At 42.0% G+C, this 22915-nt stretch overlaps 1 protein-coding gene across 1 annotated transcript; it reads left to right on the top strand.

Moving 5' to 3' along the window:
• The first annotated feature begins 391 nt into the window (after window positions 1-391).
• pla2g4ab (phospholipase A2, group IVAb (cytosolic, calcium-dependent)) lies at window positions 392-18642 on the top strand. The gene is made up of 19 exons (XM_044043382.1): window positions 392-765; window positions 3460-3576; window positions 4152-4233; window positions 4399-4547; window positions 5220-5333; window positions 5541-5578; window positions 5951-6095; window positions 9494-9630; window positions 9996-10218; window positions 10421-10535; window positions 11696-11833; window positions 11921-12010; window positions 12648-12713; window positions 13346-13476; window positions 13601-13715; window positions 13843-14027; window positions 14117-14306; window positions 15514-15671; window positions 16550-18642. The coding sequence occupies exons 2-19, from the start codon at window positions 3559-3561 to the stop codon at window positions 16706-16708; spliced, it is 2253 nt and encodes a 750-aa protein (XP_043899317.1). The 5' UTR covers window positions 392-765; window positions 3460-3558; the 3' UTR covers window positions 16709-18642.
• Window positions 18643-22915: the final 4273 nt, after the last annotated feature.

Genomic DNA, 22915 nt, shown 5'->3' on the forward strand with positions numbered 1-22915 from the left:
AGAACATCTTATATCTGCACCTCGTTATCAAAGAAATTACGCAAAAGGTATACACATACATACATACATATATATATATATATATATATATATATATATATATATATATATATATATATATATACACATGTTTGTCTTTTTTTATTGAGTTCATCATTTTGTAGCTACACATTTACCGGAAAATGGGATGGAAATGTTGCATGTAAGCAAAACGAGACACTTTATTCCATCCTGACTGTAAAAGATTAATTCAAAGGGGAAAATTTTACTAAAATACTTAACTTCGGTGTCACCACTTTGTAGTGGTATGTAGTGAGCAACTCACAGCTCACAGCTGCTGAGTTTATCATGACAACAGTGAGTTTTGCCGTTCCGCGACCTCGTGTGGACGTGTGTGTGCACTGGCGTAGCTGCAGCTGGAGAGGTTTGGATTTGGAAAGCAGCCGTCAGTCAGACGCAACTTTCCCCGCAGCTGAGTCAACTGCCTGGCTGTGGGTCGCGCTGAGGTTTTGCAATCCTTCCCCGCTTGTCATGTTTTTTCAGGTCGCCTCGGTCGTTTCCTTGATGTTCGTGTTTGTTTGAATTGTCCACAAGTGTGTGACAGACTGACGGCACACACTGTCCGGCCGGGAAGCGCCTCCTCTATCACTCTATTACTCTATTACTCCGGCGGCGGCGGCGGCGGCAGCGGCGGAGGAGCGAAATTCTCAATGAGCATGACACTCGTGTCAGGATTTGTGAGCTGATAAACGCCTCTCGCTGAAGGTACGTCTGCTTTCTCCGCGTCTTCACGAGTCTGGAGTAGTGTTGCAGCGTTTTGTGGCGAGCACAGAAGTGCTCTGAAACGAAACGAAATATGTCGAAGTTTGTGGTTCATTCTTCCGCCAGAGGATAAGGAAACTCACTCTTTACGCACCGTTGCGTCAAGTCTGTGGACACATCAGCACTTTTATCAGGTGTGAACGAGTTTGTCCACGTTTTGTACGTGTACATATTACAAGCCATGGTGATTTCATATCTTAAATAAACAGGTCTGGACAACATGGACAACAACGTTATAACGCTACAGAGACACGTTTTATACTTCCGTCAATGTCGATAATTATCTTGATATATTGGCATAATTAATAATCAGATAACTAAAGACTAAACTAAAGTTTTTGTCCTAAGTGATAATTGAAGCATAGTTGAAGGTGTCAAGCATAAACATGTATATTCATGTCATAAATTAATATATAAACAGTTAGTATAGTCCAGCCCTACTTATATTTAAATATTTGATATGATTGATATACCTGCTATTGACACCTTTCTTGCCTCATATCACCCAAAGTAGTCAGTCATAATTTGCAGGGGTGTCAAAGGTACAGCTCGCGGGCCAGAACCGGACCACCAGTGGGTCCAATCCGGCCCATTACAGATACCTGTAAATGGTAAACCTAGGCATAATATTGTTGAAGTTGCACTTATTTTTCTCAAGAAATGTCAGGCTGTTCATAAGATGTTTTGTGAAAAGATACTTCATTTAATGTAAAATAAAGGGAAACATTTGGAGTGCTTGTTGTTCATGGGTTATTATGCTATTATTTGTCTGGTCCTCTCCACTTGAGATTAAATTATGCTGTATGTGGCCTGTGAACTTAAAATGAGTTTGACAGCCCTGATTTGCAGCATGTTACACACTCACTGTACCAGCAGGCCGCGTCAGATGTGACCTTATTCTGCTCAGCTTTTAAGAATCAGGCAAAACCTGTTGGAGGTGTTGTGAAAATGTTTGTATATGAAGCTCATCGCATAGATAAGAGTTGAAAGACCACTTTTTACATGTGATATTGTTTGTTGGGAAATGTGCAGTGATTCAGAGAGGTTATCTACTTTCATGTGTGACCTTTCACCCCGACCCTACACTTAAACTCTCAGACGTGTACCACAGAGCCATCATAATAAAAGCCAGTGACCCCCTAAATCCATAGGTCACACTGCTGCCATCATATTGCTTTATTAATAGTTTAATAAATAATTAAAAATAGCTAATTAAGCATTAGCTTTTTGTAGAATTGTTTTTTATGTGTCTTCTACCTGTTTGTCGCTTGTATGGTAAAGCTGCTGTGTGGGACTATTGGGTTATAGAGCCGAATCATGAAAACTACAATTTGAAAAAATGCACACATTGCAAAAGGTTGCTATTAAAGGACTCTATTGTAGACTGTTATATCTTCGAAAAGTTACTCATACGTGTAGGAAACATTAAATATCTTGTGCCAATGTTATATGTGCCAATGCATCGATTTACAGCAAATGCTGTGACGGTAGTCTTAAAACTTGAACGCCACCTATGGTGCAGTGTGGAATAAAGCCAGTGGGTGGCAGCAGAGTTCACATGACATGATGCGTCACACATTTCAACCATGTCCGTTAAGGTTAATGACACAGATGTTAGTAAATTCTGTAAAATATGTTGCTATATGTGTTGTGTTGTGTTGTGTCCTCTGTATCATGATGCGTAGTAAGAGTAGTTAATGTTTTGATGATGTGTGGTACAGATCTTGTTCCTGAAAAAATGTTATCGCAAATGAAATCACAATTGCTCTGCAAAAGCTTGAGAAGGACCCATTCAGTTGAATCAGGTGTGTTGGAGCAGGGAGCAGGACAGGGTTGAGAAACACTGTGCTATCGGACCACAAAAATGTCAGACTCTGCACCATAAGCCCTTCATATCATTACTGCAGCAGCTGCAGTTGGCTGGCTGCCATGTTTTCTTTCACATATAAAAATGTGTCTGCTGTGCTCAAGTCCCCTGGGTGATGCTGGCACTCTCACCGGACTCAGCAGGCAGCGTGCACTCATTGTGCCCTGCAGAACAAGGCCATAGTGAGCTGGCCGTCGGAAAAGTTGGACCGCTGTCGCAAACTACGTGACCGGTGCAGGCGTTCTACGTGCTCTCGGTCCTCACAGCAATGATACGCTTTGGTGAACAGCTGAGAAAAGGCTTGCTGCCCTTTCATGTGCTTTCACAACCTGCACACACTGAAACATCACATGCAAATTATGTTCATCATTTGTTTATGCATCATAAAAAAGCATTAGTATTCGGTTCAGGTAGATTTTTGTTGTGCCGTTCAAGCGCAATGCATAGCTACAGCCTATCATTCCGTTTTCCTGGTGTCTGTGTCTCAACTACATGAAGTGTGATTGCACTCAAACACATATAGCCTACATGTAAAGCCTTTCTATTGGCCCAAGCCTCCTATCACAGTTTTGCGGCTTAGCACACTTCCCCTTGCCGGTCTAAAGATGTGAAGGCCTCCACTGATATTTTTGAAGAAGTTGTTATGGCTTTTTGATAAAAAAAAGAAAAAGAAAACAGCTCTAAAGTTGTCTAAAGTTGATTATTCTGTTCATACTCTACTAAAAACCTGCCTTTTTACTGATACTCAACGTCTTTTTCCCCTCTCCCAGGCTCTGATCTCTTCAGGTCATGACTGTGATGTTCTCCTGAGATAAACTTCACATCTTGACGAAGACTTTTCCCGAGAATATCTCACTTGACAACACATAATGGCTTCTAATATAATTGTGAGTATTAGTAGTGTTATTATGTGCTGTACACAATGTTAAACCGAGCCAGACTGATTAAAGAGACAGCTTCAATGTTGTGTTGTTGTTATCACTGCGACGACCGACAAGGTCAAATGAATTAGAGCTGTTCCCATCTGTTAACAGTCTGATAGCACTTTGTGTTTTAAACACTTGTGCACGGTTCACTGAAAACGAGCGATCTGTCCTACATAACTCAGTGCGTGCAATGTACCCATTATCGACAAACTGTATTTTAGGGCCAATTATAAAAGCTCACACCTGAAAACTGCAACAAAATTGCATGCCGACACAGATTAGGTTGACACAAAAACAAAAGACAGAGATTAAACGTCCAACGATATGCACATTGTTCAACGATCACGAGTGTAGATAAAAGCACTGATATGTGGCACAGTGATTAAATTATTACTGTTTCTGTAAAGGCTGATTACACAAGGAGTGCAAAAGTAAACTCTGCTTACACCACATGTCATAATTGAATGAATATATCATTGTCATAATTTGCTGTCTGGCCCGGTCAAAACTGACAATCAAACAATGTGTTATTGCAGGTAGAGCAGCAGTTTTCTCACAAATTCACAGTGACAGTGGTTCGGGCTGAGAGCGTCACCAAAGGAGCCCTGGGTGACCTGCGTGAGTCTCACTAAATCTTTTTATTCTTCTTCTTGGCTCTACTGTAATACTAACTCTCAATCTGCTGCATATTATTCAAAACTAGTTACACATACTATATGTCTGTCTCTACACTGAGTGTCAGTGATTCTTTGACTTTTTTTTTCTTTGTGTGTGTGCCTGCAGTGGACACTCCAGATCCATACGTGGAACTGTTCATCCCGACCGCCCCAGAGAGCAGAAAGAGGACCAAACACATAGACAACGACATCAACCCAAAATGGAACGAGTCCTTTCACTTCATATTAGACCCCAACCTGGAGAACGTCCTGGAGGTTAAGACTACACTTGCAAAACAAACAAAAAATCACTCACAAGAATTAAGGCTGCTTTTTTCCATTACTATGATAAAACATATACACAGAGGTTACAAGAATGTGCACTATAGAGTGTCTTGTGTACTTTTTTTCAGCACAGCCTATAGGTAATCTGATGACATGATTTTTGTTTTAATTTTCACCTGCTATAGAAACATACATGAGCAAAAAGTACGCATATTAAAAAAAAATAAATTGGATTGAATTTGTGAAATTCGGAAATACGTCGCATTTCAAATGTTTGTTTGGCTCATTTTTATGAACAGAAATAAAATAAAAACGGTCTATTTTGTGACATCCGCACAGTTATCACTCATCTTTTTTTAAAAAAAAGAAATATGTGAGTTGAAATGAATCATAATTTTGACTCAACAACACATTTTGTAAAGTCTGAAGATTCCTAAACACATAGGATGTCCATATATGGATTTGTGTATTATTTTATGCAATTTTGCACGTGAGCACGAGGGGTCAATTTCAGAACCTCTAAAGTAAATGCAGAATTGGAAATGGAGAGTTTTGTTCTCGTTGATCTTATTGAAAAAACATATTGCAAATGGTTGTTGAGATGAACTTGTGTGTTTCTCCCAACATACTCAACCATGAATTGCTGTTATTTATTCCAATCAGATCACATTAATGGACGCCAATTATGTGATGGACGAGACACTCGGGACAGTGTCCTTCGACATCAACAAGCTCAAAGTGGGCCAAACAAAGCTGGAGGCTTTTCTCATCGGCAAAGTAAGACATGTAATACTTTTTGTGAAATACAGGCACATGGTTAGAACATGAAAATGTGCAAAACAGCTGATATTTCAAGTGTGATAAATATAGTGTGTGTGTGAACCGATAAATAAATATTGTTTTGTTTCTGCTTTGTTGAAGCTGTTACCAGTAATCAGCTGCTCTCTCACTCTGCATTAACCACTTATTTAATTGTTTTGGCAGGCAACAAAAGTATACTTGGAGATGTCACTAGAGATCTGGTATGTACCGTATGTACATTTTTAATTTTTATTTTACGAGTTGAAGGTGAAGAATCACTGTTGTTATTTTTATGTAACGTAATGCCTGTCAACAAAGGCATCACAAGAACTCGAGAATTCGTAGGAGTTCACTGGGAGTGGCAGGGAAACTAAAATTAGAACTTTAAAGCAGCATAACACATTAATAACATGATACGTGTGTAACATAATATGGTTTGAAAGTACATTGTAGTACCTGTTGTATCATTGCACAGGAGTGAGTGGGAGGATTTGGAAATGCCCTGTGTGTGTTTGTGGGGTGTGTGAAAAGATGTGTGTTTTTATGGACGCGATGTAAAACATTGATACTAGGCAATATTTTTACATCTGCAGCACCAAACTGGATCTGCGGTTCAGCCTGGCCCTGTGTGACAAAGAGAAACAGTTCAGACAAACCCGCAGGGAGAGAGTGATGCTGGGCATCAAGAAGCTTCTCGACATGGAGAAGTCTCGTTTTCTCCCCAGCTCTCCAGAGGAGGTGGGAACTGTGGAACTGAATGACCACTTTTCGTTCATACTCATTTTACTCATAGATTATTGTCGTAAGTGAGACATGTAAATTGTGTGTTTGAATTTGTGGTGAACCGGGATCATGATTTAGAACAAACAACTATACATAAACATTTACAATAGTTTCACAAATATTGAATATGGACAAATTATGACACCTAACAGATCAAGTTTCTGAAGTTCTCTCCTGCATAACATCACCATAGTCTAACATGGGCAGGATCGCCGTTTGTACAAGAGTAAGTCTGGCAGAGGAAGTGAAGGTGGAGCGCATTCTGTACAGTGAGCCAATTTCAGATTTAACCTTTGACCGTAACCTGACATGACAGAGTGTTGTCAAGCCAGATACCCAGGTTTTTATTTGTATTCAGTGACCTGCTCCAGGATGGCCCCATCGGTCAGGGAGTGGCACAGAACCTTTTAACCACATGGCCTGGGTGTTACTGGTGTGAAGCAGAAGGTTTAGGGTGGAGAAAGATTAAAAAAATATATAATGAAATAAAGAGAGTACTGCATCTGGAGAGGGACCAACAGCATTAAGGACTGTGTCATCAGCATAAGGATGAATAGATGAATTCTGAACGGAGAAAGCAATGTCATTTATACACATATAGAAAATAATGTGGGGGCTATAACTCAGAATGTTCAGAAAACAACTTCCCACATAGACACATTTATACATGATTTAAATGTGACTTAATAAAAAATAACTTGTATAGCATATTTTCAAAGAAACCCAAGGACACTTAACAATGCAAAAAGAAAAACAGGAAAGTACAACAGAACAGCTGTTATCAGCCATAGGCCTGTTGGAAAAGATAAACTTCATGGAATAGTTTTTATATATAGCTGCCGTGTACTTTCAAATTCAACAAGTTTTCCTCTACAATGCTGCTGTTTTAGCTTAAGCTGTTTGCAGTCTGTTAAAATAGTTTAGTCCCCCTCAGTTACCAGTGTTACCTGGGTAGTTGTATGTTTGTTGAGATCTCAGGTGTGAACCTGTTTAGTGGTAAGGTTGTTGTTACTCCAGGTGAGGTCACACGGTCAGCTGGAGTGGATCCTGTCTTTATTTAAATGTCCAGTGTGTAACATTTTGGTTATACCTACTGTTTTATACGTTTTCAATCACCTGATTGCATGAATAGTTGTTTCTCATTCCCCTTGAATCAGTCTTTTATACTTATATCCTTTTTGGACCAACATGATTTTACAGTAAGTTTAAGTTTTGATGTTAACTGAAGTTCTCAAACACACTTGGAAAGGAAGGGTGAGCTGAGGGATTTTCATCTGCAACATCCGACTTCCCCAATAAATGTTGCTGGATTTTACACAGTGTACTAATAATACACCTCTTATCTTCATCTGTATCAGTGATTTCCTTCAAATAATTTACATATTGCCTTGCAATCGTATGACCCTTGACACGCCTGCTATGAGAAACTGAAGAATGACAAACGCTGGTGTGAAACCACATTATCTCACAGCCTTCTGAAAAAGGAAAATGACATTTCTCGTGTGACAAACTCTTTCAGCTTGTTAATGACCCTCAGAAGTTCATTTACCTCAGGTTCCTCAAGTGTGTCACAAAACACTACGATGTCGTCAACAACAACCAGGACTTGTTTGAAATCCATTGCATCTTCATGACTCTCTGGAAAGTGCTCGGGGCACCCAGAGTGCCCTGATGACGTTGTCGTAGTCCTATCTGGTAACACTGTGTGACTTACATTCCATAACACAAACAGGTGGATTTATGTTTCTTTTTCACTATCATGGCCAGTGAAGCAAACAGGCTGACTGACACTCAAACAATGTTGCAGTCACACAGTTATTTGAATTTAAGACCTGCTGCAGCATAATCAGAGGGATATGACTTGGCTTTGGCCTTCGTTTGAAAGGTGATCAGAGAGCCGAATCTGTTCCATTGTGATGATAGCCAAGTTCTCCTCTGACAACAACCTCGGACATGAAATGGGACTTTTCGGTAACGTGTCTTTACTCTCTAATTACAGTGGTCTTGGTGTTTATTGTGGCATAAGACGTGTTTTTAAGACGTGTCCGTAAGTCAGGGACTCGTCAGGGATAATTGAAAATGTCACAGAGTGTACATTTACAGTAAGTTTTGACTTGGACAGTGTTGAATCCAATCCAGTTGGAGGCATGTCTGTCTTGTCCTACCAACCTCATCTGAGCTGCTTTAACAGGTACCGATTTGCATGTTTCTCAATAGTCCTGTTCAAAGGTTAAGAGTAAGACCATTATGCAAAATCCAGAAGTTTAACATAGTCTTTTGAATGAAGTAACCACGTTGCTTCACAACATCTGACAACTGGGTGAGCAGGCTTTCCAGTAGTTTCTTTCTTCGCTGCATGTTTGCTGCACTATCAGGATTTACATGTAAATGTACCCCTAATTCTGAGTTTCCACTTATGCAGTATGTAAGAATGAGTGATTATCTAATGGTGAGCCTGGTGCAAGTCATTGGCCCTATTATAAACTGGTAACTATTATAAAAAGACTACGTTTGCATTTGGCCAAAGTTAAGCCCAAAGCCAGACTAGAAATGGAGAAAAAACAGCTGACCAAAACGACCAAGCAAAAACATATTTCACTAACTGATATATATATCTTCTTTAAAAATGAATACAAATATAAACTCAAAATAACGATACCCTGTCAACATAACAGAACCACTAGCCAGAGCTTGCTGTCCTGCCACTCATCTGAAAGCTGTGCTATGTGCTAAGTCAAATAAGACTCCCTGCTTTGCTGAGCTCGACATTTATATAATAGTGCAAGCTGCTTTTGTAAGTCATGTAACCACATGACTCGTGCCAAATTGTGAACTGTGATGTAAGTTTCTAACGTTTATGACAGCACTTCAATATTTCTCACTCTTAGAGCATGAAAGATAAAGTGAGCCTCCCAAAAACTTGACATTCTTTTCCCCAGTTGTGGCCTAATCCTAGGTTAATTCTCTCCTTGATATCTTAGTTACAAAATACCCTACAACTCTATGGTTGTGCAACAAGGCTTCCCTTCCACTACTAGTCTGAGTTTTACAGGATCCGAAAGTAGAGAAAGAGAAGATGACAGAATGTCAGTCAGGCTCTTTGCTGTGTCGTAGCTACATAATTACCGTATATGATGGAGCACATGCCCATTCTCTTCTTTCTTTTAAGAATCTACATCTTGTCTATATTGTTTGTGAGGATACTTTTGACAGTATATATATATATATATATATATATATACATATATACATATATATATATATACATATATATATATACATATATATATATATATACATATATATATATACATATACATATATATATATGTAATTGTGTGTGTGTGCTACAGGTACCAGTGATAGCGATTGCAGGCTCAGGAGGAGGTTTTCGTGCCATGGTCGGGTTCTCGGGTGTCATGAAGGCCCTGTTTGAGTCCGGGGTCCTGGACTGTGTCACCTACATTGCCGGCCTCTCTGGATCCACTTGGTTAGTTTATTTATCCCATTCTCCCACCCCTGTACATTACTTATTTTCTTTCCTTGGTCTTTATTCTTAAAGTTGCCTTTTTAATCATTGTATCTTGTTGTCACTGCTTCATTTCTTTAGCCATCTCTCTTTCTTCTGTCTCTTCGGCTTTGACTTCTGGCAATTTGTCTTATCTTCTGTGCTGGTATGAAGCTATCATTCAAACAAATTCTATTTTACTTTACTACTTGATATTTGTTGACTGACTTGGTGGATGTACCTTACACTTGTAGTATTTCCTGCTGAGTGATTTATCCCAATAGTTTTAACATGTATTACCTGCCTCACCTGTTTCTATCTTCCTTCCTCCCTCTTTATCCCTGTAGGTACATGTCCAGTCTCTATTCCCACCCTGACTTTCCAAATAAGGGACCAAAGGACATCAACAAGGAGCTGATGAATAGAGTTAGTGGTAATCCCTTGAGGCTGTTACTGCCCCAGCACATCACCAACTACATACAGGCCCTTTGGACCAAAAAGGCCTTAGGGCAGCCAGTTACCTTCACTGATATCTTTGGTATGCTCATAGGAGAGACCCTTATACCAGCGGTAAGAGTTGCCAGCTGTTCATTCTTTTCATTTTTACTCCTCATTGCTACCTTCTTCCTTCTTCATACTTTCCCCATCCGTTTGATCTCATGTCTGATCCAGACCCAGCATACACTTCTGTATTTTACTGTGCTTTCTCATCACTGTAACAATAACGTTCCAATTAAAGTCGATTCGAAGAACATCCCCTCTCTCTCACCAGAGGATGGACACCAAGCTGAGTGAGTTCCAGGAGAAAATCGACCAGGCGCAGTGTCCTCTTCCTCTCTTCACATGTCTGCATGTCAAGCCAGATGTTTCTGAGCTCATGTTTGCAGGTAAAAATGTTTCTGGTTTTACTCGAATGCAAAATAACCAACGGCACGTACAGTATTTCCTCGTAATGCTGCTCTGCTTGCAGAGAGAGAGAGAGAGATAATGTCTTATGATGTGATGGGGTGTCAACAATGTGTCAGATAGAAACTGAGCTACATACATCGAGGAACTGAGGCCATGGTTGACTCTGGGTTAGTCCCCTGCTGTAGCCTCTACTCTAGTCAAACAGACATAAAACAATATCTGCGGTGGTCACCTGTGCAGTAGTCTGGCTTCAAAACCAGAAACAATAGTTCTATAAAAGGTTTTGTCATCTGCCATGACTGTCTGTTGCTCCTCAATGATCCAACCCTAACCCACAAATCCATTTGATGTTGTGCAAGGAGTTCCACAAAAAGATAATCTCTCTTCCCACATCCAGGAAATGAAATGCCCCTGCCCTAATTCCTGTGAAAGCTGTACTGTCAATAGTGATTCATATTGAGAATTTCTCACAAACAATTGTAATAAATATGATTCAGTACTATTGTACAGCATCACTGCAATACTTAAACAAGACTGTATCAAATCAATTTAGTAATTTCACAAATGTGACTAAACTAGGGACAACTTCCTTAAAATCCTTTCCCCTTCCTGTATGAGCCGACTCAATGGAAAATACCACTCTGTCAAAAGAGAGCTTAATTGTATCCCAGTTGTGAATTTGTCTGCTTATTTATTGTTGCCAAGGTGTAGGTACCACTATTGACTTCTGTGTATATAAATGTGGAGGCTAAGAACTGACTTAGTGCTCTAAAATAAAATAAAATCAACTGTTGATTAATGCATTTCTTTCATTTTAAATATATCAAACCAAATGTGTAAGGCCCACACAACATAAATATAATGAAGAACAGCAGTGATCACATTTTATTTTGACACACCCGAGCATGCTGACTAATATTATCCATTTGTTTACTTGCAAACGTTAAGAACCTCTTTTATGAAGACAAACTTCAGACTCTTAGTCGTGTTCTGAGCATTCCAACATATTTGAACAAGGTGCTTATTTTTCTTTTCATGTATTGTGTTTAAATGCAAACTATTTGCAGGTTTTTCTACTGTTTTTGCTCTGTGAATATTGTATGCATGCTTGATTAACACTGATTCTTTGGACCTGTAGACTGGGTGGAGTTCAGTCCGTATGAAATTGGAATGGCAAAGTATGGAACCTTCATGACCCCAGACTTGTTTGGAAGCAAGTTCTTCATGGGGACTGCTGTGAAGAAATACGAGGAGAACCCCCTTCATTTTCTAATGGGTAAGAAAGATGAGCTGATCGACAGCATGTCAGACATCGTTCAAACCTCCTGCTAAGATTCTGACAGTATGTTTTTGGTTGTGTCAGGTGTGTGGGGAAGTGCCTTCTCCATTCTGTTCAACAGAGTGCTGGGAGTCAAAGACACAGTTGGTGGCAGCACCATGGAGGAGGAGCTAGGTAATCTTTTTTTTTTGATTGAAGACGTTCAATGTCCCATTACGCCAAGCAATTTCAGTGTATTTTCGCTATTTAAAAAAATCTTGAGCTCCTTTCTTTAGCCTTTGATATGTACTGATTTACTGATAAAAGGTACATTGTCCTACTGAAACAAACATCCACTCTTCTCTGAGATCCTATTGTTGCCTGTCTTGTCTTTCGCTTGCCTCATTGTCGCATGTTGGGATTATGTTCACACACCTTTGACACCAGCTAAGTCTCCTCCTACTTCGAAAAATAGCTGACCTAAAAATGTTCCCACCACAGATTTAGAAGTCTGTAGTCTAAATGGGTATGTATGTGTTTGTGTGAGTCAGCCTCCTGTCATTATTTTGACAGCTTATGGGACGGATGTTTGTTATGGTTGAAAGCATTTGTATGTGGTGACCTTTTAACACTCAGACTCAAAACATTACCACCCAGTTAAAGAAACCTGTGTTTATTAGTCGCCTTGCATTTCTCCCGGAGATAAACAATAGGCCGTGAATTTGATAATGTCACATAAGTGAACAAAGGCATTTTTGTCAGATACCTTGCTGACGTGTTCAGATTATCAAGCTTACTATAACGTTGTAATCTGATGACTGATGTCTTTCAGAGCAAATCAAACCTCAGCACATTGTTGGAGAAGACAGCATGGACAATGACGATGAGCCACGAAAAGGTGAGCAGCATGGAAATATGTATGCGCCACATAAAGAGCAATCACCTCATTGTTCTGTTTGTTATATTTGATATTATGGAATCTGTGTGTATGACTATGAATAGTGTGAAACAACAGTTTGGCACACTGTTGGATTTAAGTTGATTCTGGAACTCATCGTGGAAACAGTTCTGCACCAGTTGAATAATAAATTGATTTACATTTTGTAACCTGAAACAGCTGATCCATTTGTAGGAAAATACACAAGGAGGTCTGAGAAGAACTTGAGAGCCAGAAAAAACAGCCAAATGCAAATTGAACATAGCAACGCCTTCTCATTTTCCATTTGTAAATCCACCTTGGATTTGAAAAGAATAACACACTTGTGCCAAAAATTGTGAAAGAGCCGAAAGCACTTGAACGTGAGACAGAAGAAGCAAAGGCAGATTAAATGAAATTAAATGAAATTTTAGAAGATCATTTGTTTCTTTGTTTATGTGGTCCTTGTAATTAAGATGTTAATTGGTTTTCAATCATCGCACCATTCAATTATATGATTTATAGTTTAGCGAGCGTCTTGTGACGTTGTTGCAGTTATGTCGCGGCGGTGCGCTTAAATTCTTTAATGACAACGTTATGACTTTGTTGTTCAGTTGGGACAGAGAACCAGGAGGCAGAGGACGAGTTTCATCGCACCGCTCAGGCCAGCTGGGTTCAGCGGATGTTTACGTCACTCTTCAGCGACTCCTCTCTGTTCAACACAAGAGAGGGCCGTGCTGGGAAGGTACCACAAAACCGTTAACATTTAAAACGCTATCATGGGCTCCAGCTGCGTTCAAATTCACAGCCTCGACGTGCCTCTCGTTCACTCTCTCACGCTCCATAACATAATCTCACTACGTTTTCAGGTGCATAATTTCATGCTGGGCCTGAACCTGAACACCAGCATGCCTTTCTCACCAGTCAATGAGGTCATGCATCACGCTCACAATACACCTGAGGAGGAGGTGGATGCCGTCACAGGTGAGAGTTCCAAAGTTATTGCTACTTTCTAATCTAATCTTTACTAATCTTACTAATGTAGGTGAGTGATATCCAGGTTAGATATTGGCGATGTAACTAATTTCATTCTAATGTGTCATTTTCCCAGACCCAGATGAGTTTGATCGCATCTACGAGCCTCTGGATGTGAAGAGTAAGAAGATCCATGTGGTGGACAGCGGCCTGACCTACAACCTCCCCTACCCTCCGATTCTGCGGCCTCAGCGCGGTGTTGACCTCATCATCTCCTTCGACTTCTCTGCACGACCCAGTGACTCCAGCCCCCCATTCAAAGTCAGATTTAGACTCTTATTGATCACAGGTTGCTTAAAGTTAGCTCTTCAAACTCGGCATTGAGAATCATTTGTAAATGTACTCCACAGGAGCTCCTGCTCGCAGAGAAGTGGGCCCGCATGAACAAGCTCCCATTCCCCAAGATCGACCCCAAAGTCTTCGACCGCGAGGGCTTGAAGGAATGCTACGTCTTCAAACCAAAGAAAGGAGAGAAGAACTGCCCGACTGTCATCCACTTTGTCCTGGTCAACATCAACTTTAGGCAGTTCAAAGCTCCAGGCAAGTATATGCACACGTGGAGTTTCCACCGCCATGCGTGAGTGGGGAAAACATGCCAAGGCTCTCTGTAATATTATTGTAATAATGCTGGTCTTACCGTCATGACACATGAGGCATGTCTTCCTCGAAGTTGCACTTTGGAATATAACCATATTCAGTTGAGAATAGACAATTGTTTGTGTCTCTCATCTCAATTCACTTCTATTCAACAAAAGATCTCTGTTAAGGTTCACTGTGAGTTTGTGCTGGAAATGGTGCGCCTGCAGATAAGCTTGCCCTGTGTGTGTGCGTGTGCCCACAGATGTGCCCCTCCTTAGTGTGGTCAGTGTTTTATAAGCTGCTCTGGATGAATTACACTTCCTCAAGGAGCCAGGTGCCAGAAGGGAATCTCTCGCTCCAGTGGGAGAGCTGTGTGTGTGTGTGTGTGTGTGTGTGTGTGTGTGTAAACATGCCATACATCATGAGACATACAAAGACACACTAACTTTACATTAGTAGGTCGTCTGCACGCATACATCCGCACTCTGTTTATGGACGTTACATAAGCTTGTTGCTCTTAAACCCATTAGACGTGTGAGAGCGTAACACCATACATGGACTTCCCATTTGTGGAAAGAGGAAGTTATTTTGTCCGTAAAGAAATTCTACTGTGTGGTTGCAACATAATAATACCATAAATTACAGTTTTTTTCACAAAAGCAGATACTGAAACCTATGTGAGTAGAGTTTATAACATGGATATTTTATGTAGTAAACAGTCTTGTATAAAGTACCTAAAGGGATACTTGAGTAAATGTACAAGTATCTAACCAGAAAATGACTTATGGAAGTAAAGGTATTAAAGTCTATGACAACGTATTGGTACTTTGTTACATTACAACACTGGTAATAACAGATGTAGAAAGACATGCAAATGTAAAATGCATAGCAGCATTATTAGTCCTGCGAGCAACACCATGGACAGTTCACCACACTGGTATTACATTTATAACACTCTAACATGTACTTATTTACTTATCATTACATTATTATTTGTACTTATTGCTTAGTTGCCCTCTGTGGGGCTTCTTATTACATCTTAATCTTAGTCTTAATCAGCAGGAAGATATTGGAAAGTTCCTATTGAACTGTAGAATTTAAAAGCTCCAGTGAATGAGTAATATGGACAATAGGTTGAAAAAAAAGACAACTTTTACTTTACACACAGGTGTCCCCAGAGAGACTGAGACGGAGAAGGACTTGGCAGATTTTGACATCTTTGACGACCCAGAGACGCCGTTCTCCACTTTTAATTTCCAGTACCCCAATGAGGCCTTCACTCGACTCCATGACCTCATGGAGTTCAACACTCTCAACAACCTGGAGGTCAGTTTGGCTCCCTTTAGCTTTTATTACAGGATGTTTAGCTGGAACAACCACTGCTGATAAGATTTCTCCAAACCCCAAACAAGGCCAGGCTGTAGTTTTGTTAACAAAAAGGCAAATGCAACAAATTAAACACAAGTAACTGCATAACATGTTACAATGTCAAGGTCGCTGGTCATGGGGCTTAAAAGTGATTCATGACCTCATCTAGAAATGTTACATACGCTGTCACTGTATTGACATTCATCATCTCAGTCATTTGTTGTTTAACTACCTCTATTTAGTGTTGTCACTGTGGAAGTTCTGCATTGCTATGTTGTCACTACACAAATATTAATTTATTGTGCAACATGAAAGTTTGCACATTGGCGGGTCTGGACAAGTTCACAGTAGGTGTGTCACTGTGTGCGGTCAGGCTGACTTTCACACACTTGCTGAGTCACTTCCGTGCAGAGGAGGGAATCATATGAGATGCAGTTAATTTGAATTGACTGGGAAGGTCGGCTCATTCATGCACTGCGCTGCACTGTAAATAGATGTTTTCATGAATACACTCAAGCTGGGACGGGCACCAGCAGCCCTGTGACCCTCATGTGGAGGATTAGGTGGAAGACAATGGATGGATGAATGAACACAGCAGCAGCAGCAGGATAGTACGGAAAAACTATAGCCTCATGTGTCATCATTCACATTCCATCAACATAAAATAAATCTGCCCAGCAGCGATAAATGTGAAGTTCCTCAAATCTTGAAACAAGTGACCTTGATTTCCTTTCTATTTCCATTTCTTGCTTGACTAGAGGACATCGTTAAATGATCTGTGAAAGCATTATTTTATTTATTCCTCTTGGTTTTAAACACTGTAAATGTCCCTTCAGGTTATTAAAGAAGCCATCAAGGACCGCATCGTCTCCCAGAAGGAGAGCCCCTCAAGTGTCTCTGTTCCCTTCTCCCTGAGTGAGATTCCGAAAAAGAAGTTTCTCAGAAGAGATCCACATCCAAAAGCCTGGAATCACTTGGGAAAGGATAATAAGTAGCCTTGTTTGGCTGATGTGGAGACTATGGATTAGCATTAGATTATATATTAACATAAATCATTTTCTTTTTGGAAAATGCAATCATATTGATCTCTTCTCTGTAACCTTTTTAAGCAGGGGTGTTTGTTAAAGTGGTTATGGTAATGAACCTTAATGTGTACTGGTTAAATCGTGTCATTACGTCGATACAACACGGAGCAATTTCATCCGGCTCTCTTTGCACCAGTGTGAATGCTGTTTGTATTTATTGACACAAGCAATCGATGGTTGTGCTCCCTCCCTGTGAGAAAGTCCTGCAGTGTAACTGGACCGGTGCAGCTAGAAAACTGTCTCCATCACAAACAAGACTGTGAATTCTATCTATTGTTGTTATTTACTGAGATTTACTAAGATCCATAACACTCTGTGTCTTTTTTGTGTGGGTTTTTTTTTTTAAATAAGTGCTCATTCAGCTTATTCACCTCTTCCATTTTGTGCATCATGTGAAATTTCTACCCCGGCCACAACATTCCTAATGCATGTCAATATCTTTTGGCTGTAGGTCACACTGCCTCGAGAGAGGCCACATTTGCATTTTCCCTTTGAATTTGTTTGCTGCCGCTCAGTGTCTAAATTTTGCACCGTATTTACACTGTGTTCATTTGTGAGCTGACACCTTTTTCATATCCAACATGCGACGAGAGTATGCAAATGTTTTCTTTCTTTTCTCTTACTCTGGCTCGTTTTGGCATGTAATCCTGTTTGAAAACATGGAAGAGGTACGGGTCACCATGGTTTTTGTTTGATAGCAACTCCTAAACATGCCAAGTGCACCCCCTCTGGATACCTCAAACATCTCAAGGATGTTTACCTACCTACAGGGAAGGAGCACTCCCTGCTCTCCTGGAGGGAGTGTCTCATTTTAAAGCCACCATTTTGGAAAACAAAACTTGACACCATAGAAACGGACTCACTTAATTTCTCTCTCTCTCTCTCTCTCTCTCTATCTGTGTTTATGTTTCTCCAGGAGGATAAAGGTGTGTTTATTTTCCTGACCATGTTGTTTCAGGCTGCCTTTTAGATACAGCCTCAGTCGGACATTCTCACACTGTTTCCTCTTCCACCTATAAACCATCACACTTGCAGGGCTTGACCAGACGGCCCTGTAGCAACAAGGGAAGTTAGGTTTTAAAGCAGTGGCTCTCTGCAGCACTCAGTGGAATTTTACACACTACACCTACACCTGCAGCAGTGGAGACCTGGAATCTGACACATTACACCTATACCTGCAGGGGCCCGAAGCTGCACACAGAACAGTGGAATTTTACACTGAAGTGTTTCCGACCCCTATATGCTCATGTTTCAGCCCCACAGCCTCAGAATAATATGAGAAAATAAGTGTGCCGCAGTCATGCTGCCGCATTCAGGACCAGCAAATCTGCAAACCAGCAACTTTGCTTTGGATTTTGGTTTAGTTTTGTTTTTTTCCTGTAGTGAGTAGCATACTACTGTATGTTTTTTTACTTTTCAAACCACTCTTTTATGGGCTGTTGCATGCAAAAAAAAAAAGTCAATGTCTATTGTGAGCTGCAGTTGCTTCTTGAAGCTTTAGCTCTTGTGAAAAATCATCACATGGTGTAGTTTGATATAATATCAATAAAAGAAATATCACCACTACCGCCTTTTAAAATACTTTTAATTGTAATGTTAAAGTACTTTATGAATCCTGTCAAACAAGTTACACTTTTGTTGTCTTGATGTTATTTTCTCTTGTATGTTTTCTCTTGTCATATCACATTATTTTAAATGGTCTTTTACAATGTTTACAAATGTATAACAGTGGATTCTACAGAATCCAGACATGCACAGAAATACTCCAGCAGATCTTTTACTGCTTGTATTAAAACTGGCTATAGGCGTGACATACGTACAATCTATATGAATAAAAAAGAAAAAAAAAGAAAATATTTTTTGTTTGTATTTTTTTTATTCATATATTATATCATATTATATTATATTATATTATATGCTGAGTATCAGGACACTCAATCTCAATGAGTCTTCCTGGTTAAATAAAGGTTCAATCATTTTTTTTTTAAAAATACAAGCGTTTCAGCCCAACAACCTCAGAATAATATAAGAAAATAATTGTGCCGCAGTCGTGCTGCTGCATTGAGGACAAGCAAATCTGCAAACCAGCAACTTTATCAGCAACATTTGTCTCTAAATATGTGTCAGCTCTGCTCAGCTGCTGAGATACGTGCGGGTTCGCAGGGCTAATGTGTTCAAAATGCATTATTCATTGAATTAAATGTGAATAAAGTAATGGAAGTTGGTGGAAGCTACGAAAGGAAGACTCTCTCTGCACATGCCTTCTTCAGTCACAAGTACAAAACCTGTGACTTATCCTGAAGCTTCACCGGCTCGCTCTTGTTCTCCTCTTATTACTGCCTGGCATATACTGTACTCGCCTTGAGCCAATCACTCATGTGCTGTCACATTAAGGCTTCCCCTCCTCGCAGTCAGATGTCATTTCTAGTAATCCACTCATCATATTCCACTGTCCAAACTTTCCGCTCACTGGCTTCCATGATGTCTGTGATGGTCTTGGTTTCTTGAGTCACAGACACTTTCCTGGCTGGCCTCAGCACACAAACTGGCACGGCACCAATCCACCCAGAGTGGGAGTCTACAGCAGCGAACGAGAGTGATGCAGTGGCAGTAGGGTCTGTTTCTCCAGCACTGTGTGGATACTGTCAGCAACATCACACACTGATGATCCTGTGGTTTACACTTGAATCAGGCTCCGGTTTTTGATTTACAGTTGGTTTACAGTTTAGTCCTATTCAGCTGGGAGATGTCAGTCAGGATTCAGTGTATACGGATAATTGCCACCTGTATTTTAGTTGTTTTAGATGTATCTTATAGCCTTGCTTTAATTTGTCATGATTTATCAAATAAAGTTGGATTGGATTGGAATTTTACAAAGCTACTGGAGGAAGAGACTGATGTATTATTCCTGGAACTGTAGAGGAAATATAGACTGTATATAAGATATATAAGATAGTCTTCTGGGTCCCTTCTGAAGCCAACCAGTAAATGTATTGGAGGCACTAGGAGGCCACTTCACCGTTTGCAAAAAATAATGCCATTTGAATGGAAGTCTATGGGAACATTTTCCTACTTCTCTCTTGATTTACAATGTCAGTAAATGTTTGACTGAGAAGGCAATGATCTTAATCACTAGTTTCAGATCTTGTCCAATAGAACATGATGTCATCATCATCATCATCATCATCCTCCGCTTATCCGGGGCCGGGTCGCGGGGGCAGCAGTTTCAGCAAGGGACCCCAAACTTCCTTTTGCCGAGCCGCATTGACCAGCTCCGACTGAGGGATCCCGAGGCGTTCCCAGGCCAGAGTGGAGATGTAATCTCTCCACCTTGTCCTAGGTCTACCCCGAGGTCTCCTCCCAGCTGGACGTGCCTGATATACCTCCCTCGGGAGGCGCCCAGGAGGCATCCTCACCAGATGCCCGAACCACCTCAACTGGCTCCTTTCAACGTGAAGGAGCAGCGGTTCTACTCCGAGCTCCCCCCGGATGACCGAGCTTCTCACCCTATCTCTAAGGGAAAAGCCAGCCACCCTCCTGAGGAATCCCATTTCGGCCGCTTTTACCCGCAATCTGGTTCTTTCGGTCATAACCATAGGTGAGGATAGGAACGAAGACTGACCGGTAGATCGAGAGCTTTGCCTTCCGGCTCAGCTCCCTTTTCGTCACAACCGTGCGGTAAAGCGAATGCAGTACCGCACCAGCTGCTCCGATTCTCCGGCCCATCTCCGGCTCCCTCGTCCCCTCACTCGTGAACAAGACCCCGAGATACTTGAACTCCTTCACCTGGGGCAAGGAGTCATTCCCGACCCGGAGAAGGCAATCCATCGGTTTCCTGCTAAGAGCCATGACCATGACTTCGAGGTGCTGATCCTCATCACGACCGCTTCACACTCGGCCACGAACCGATCCAGTGAGCGCTGAAGGTCACAGGCCGACGAAGCCATGAGGACCACATCATCTGCAAAAAGCAGCGACGTGATCTCAAGCCCGCCAAACCACAACCCCTCTCCCCCACCACTACGCCTCGATATCCTGTCCATGAAAATCACAAACAGGATTGGTGATAAAGCGCAGCCCTGGCGAAGGCCAACACCCACAGGAAACAGGCCTGATTTAGTGCCGAGAACCCTGACACAGCTCATACTTCGGGCGTATAGGGATTGGATGGCCCTAAGTAGTGCCCCCCTCACCCCATACTCCCGCAGCACCTCCCACAGTATCTCCCTGGGAACCCGATCATACGCCTTCTCCAGGTCCACAAAACACATGCAGACCGGTTGGGCGTACTCCCAGGCCCCCTCCAGGATCCCTGCAAGAGTAAGGAGCCGGTCCGTTGTTCCACGACCAGGACGGAATCCGCATTGTTCCTCTTGAATCCGAGGTTCGACTACCGGTCGAACCCTCCTTTCCAGAACCTTGGAGTAAACCTTGCCAGGGAGGCTGAGAAGTGTGATGCCCCGGTAATTGGCACACACTCTCAGGTCCCCCTTTTTGAAAAGGGGGGCCACCACCCCAGTTTGCCACTCCTTCTGCACTGACCCCGACCTCCATGCAATGTTGAAGAGACGTGTCATCCACGACAGCCCCTCCACACCCAGAGCCTTCAGCATTTCTGGGCGGATCTCATCAACCCCTGGGCCCTTGCCACTGCAGAGTTGTTTAACCACCTCAGTGACCTCCCTCAGGGAGATTGACGATGATCCCCCATCAGCCTCCCTCTCTGCCTCCATCACAGAGGGTGCAGATGTCGGATTCAGGAGTTCCTCAAAGTGTTCCTTCCACCGTCCGGTTACCTCCTCAGTTGAGGTCAACAGTGTCCCATCCTTACTGTACACAGCTTGGATGGTCCCCCGCTTTCCCCTCCTGAGGCCCCGAATGGTTTTCCAGAAACGCCTTGGTGCCGACCGATAGTCGTTCTCCATGTCCTCTCCGAACTTCTCCCATACCCGCTGCTTTGCGTCTGCCACAGCAGAGGCTGCCGCTCTTCGGGCCTGTCGGTACCTTGCAACTGTCTCAGGAGTCCTCCGGGATAACATATCCCGGAAACACTCCTTCTTCAGTCGGACAGCTTCCCTGACCACCGGTGTCCACCACGATGTTCGAGGGTTACCGCCCCTTGAGGCACCCAAAGCCCTGGAGCCACAGCTCTCCACTACAGCTTTAACAATAGAGTCTTTGAACACTGCCCACTCAGGTTCAATGTCCCCAGCCTCCACAGGGATACAGGAAAAGCTCCGCCGGAGGTGAGAGTTGAAGGCCTCTCGGACAGGGGCATCCTCCAGACGTTCCCAGTTCATCCGCACTACACGTTTGGGTTTACCAGGTCTATCCAGAGTCCTCCCCCCCAGTTGACAGCTCTGCCCCTCTCTTCACCCGAGTGTCCAGAACATGCGGCCTTAGATCAGATGAAACGATCACAAAATCGATCATCGACCTTCGGCCAAGGACACTCTGGTACCAAGTACACTTATGAGCGTCCTTATGCTCGAACATGGTGTTTGTTGTGGATAGTCCATGACTTGCACAGAAATCCAATAACAAATGACCACTCTGATTTAGATCAGGTAGGCCGTTCTTCCCAATCACGCCTCTCCAGGTTTCCCCATCGTCGCCCACGTTTGCATTGAAATCTCCCAGCAGAACTATGGAGTCCCCCGACGGAGCTCCTTGCAGGACTCCATCTAGGGCCTCCAAGAAGGCCGGGTACTCCGAACTGCTGTTCGGTGCATAAGCACAAACAGCAGTCAGGGCTTTCCCCCCCGCAACCCTAAGGCGCAGGGAAGCGACCCTCTCGTCCACCGGGGTAAACTCCAACACAGCGGCGCTCAGCTCCAGGCCCCCAGGCGGGGGCCTGGAGCCAGGTGTTCACTGAAAATCAGTGAACATCAAAATGTTCACTGATTCACCAACTTACCCCTAGTAGTTTTTGTAGACAGTTTGGAAATATGTTATCTATATTGGGTGCAGTCACTCCAAACTGTTTTGTTTTGCAACAAATGATTTCACATGTGCAACTAAACCAAAGTTGATTGCTTTCTCTGATGTATTTACACACATTACATTTTTAATGTATGTATTTTTCACTGCTCATGTTCAAAAAGTCACTTCTAACTT

The sequence above is a fragment of the Solea senegalensis genome, linkage group LG14 (genome assembly GCF_019176455.1).
Source record: "Solea senegalensis isolate Sse05_10M linkage group LG14, IFAPA_SoseM_1, whole genome shotgun sequence".
Lineage (NCBI taxonomy): Eukaryota > Metazoa > Chordata > Actinopteri > Pleuronectiformes > Soleidae > Solea > Solea senegalensis.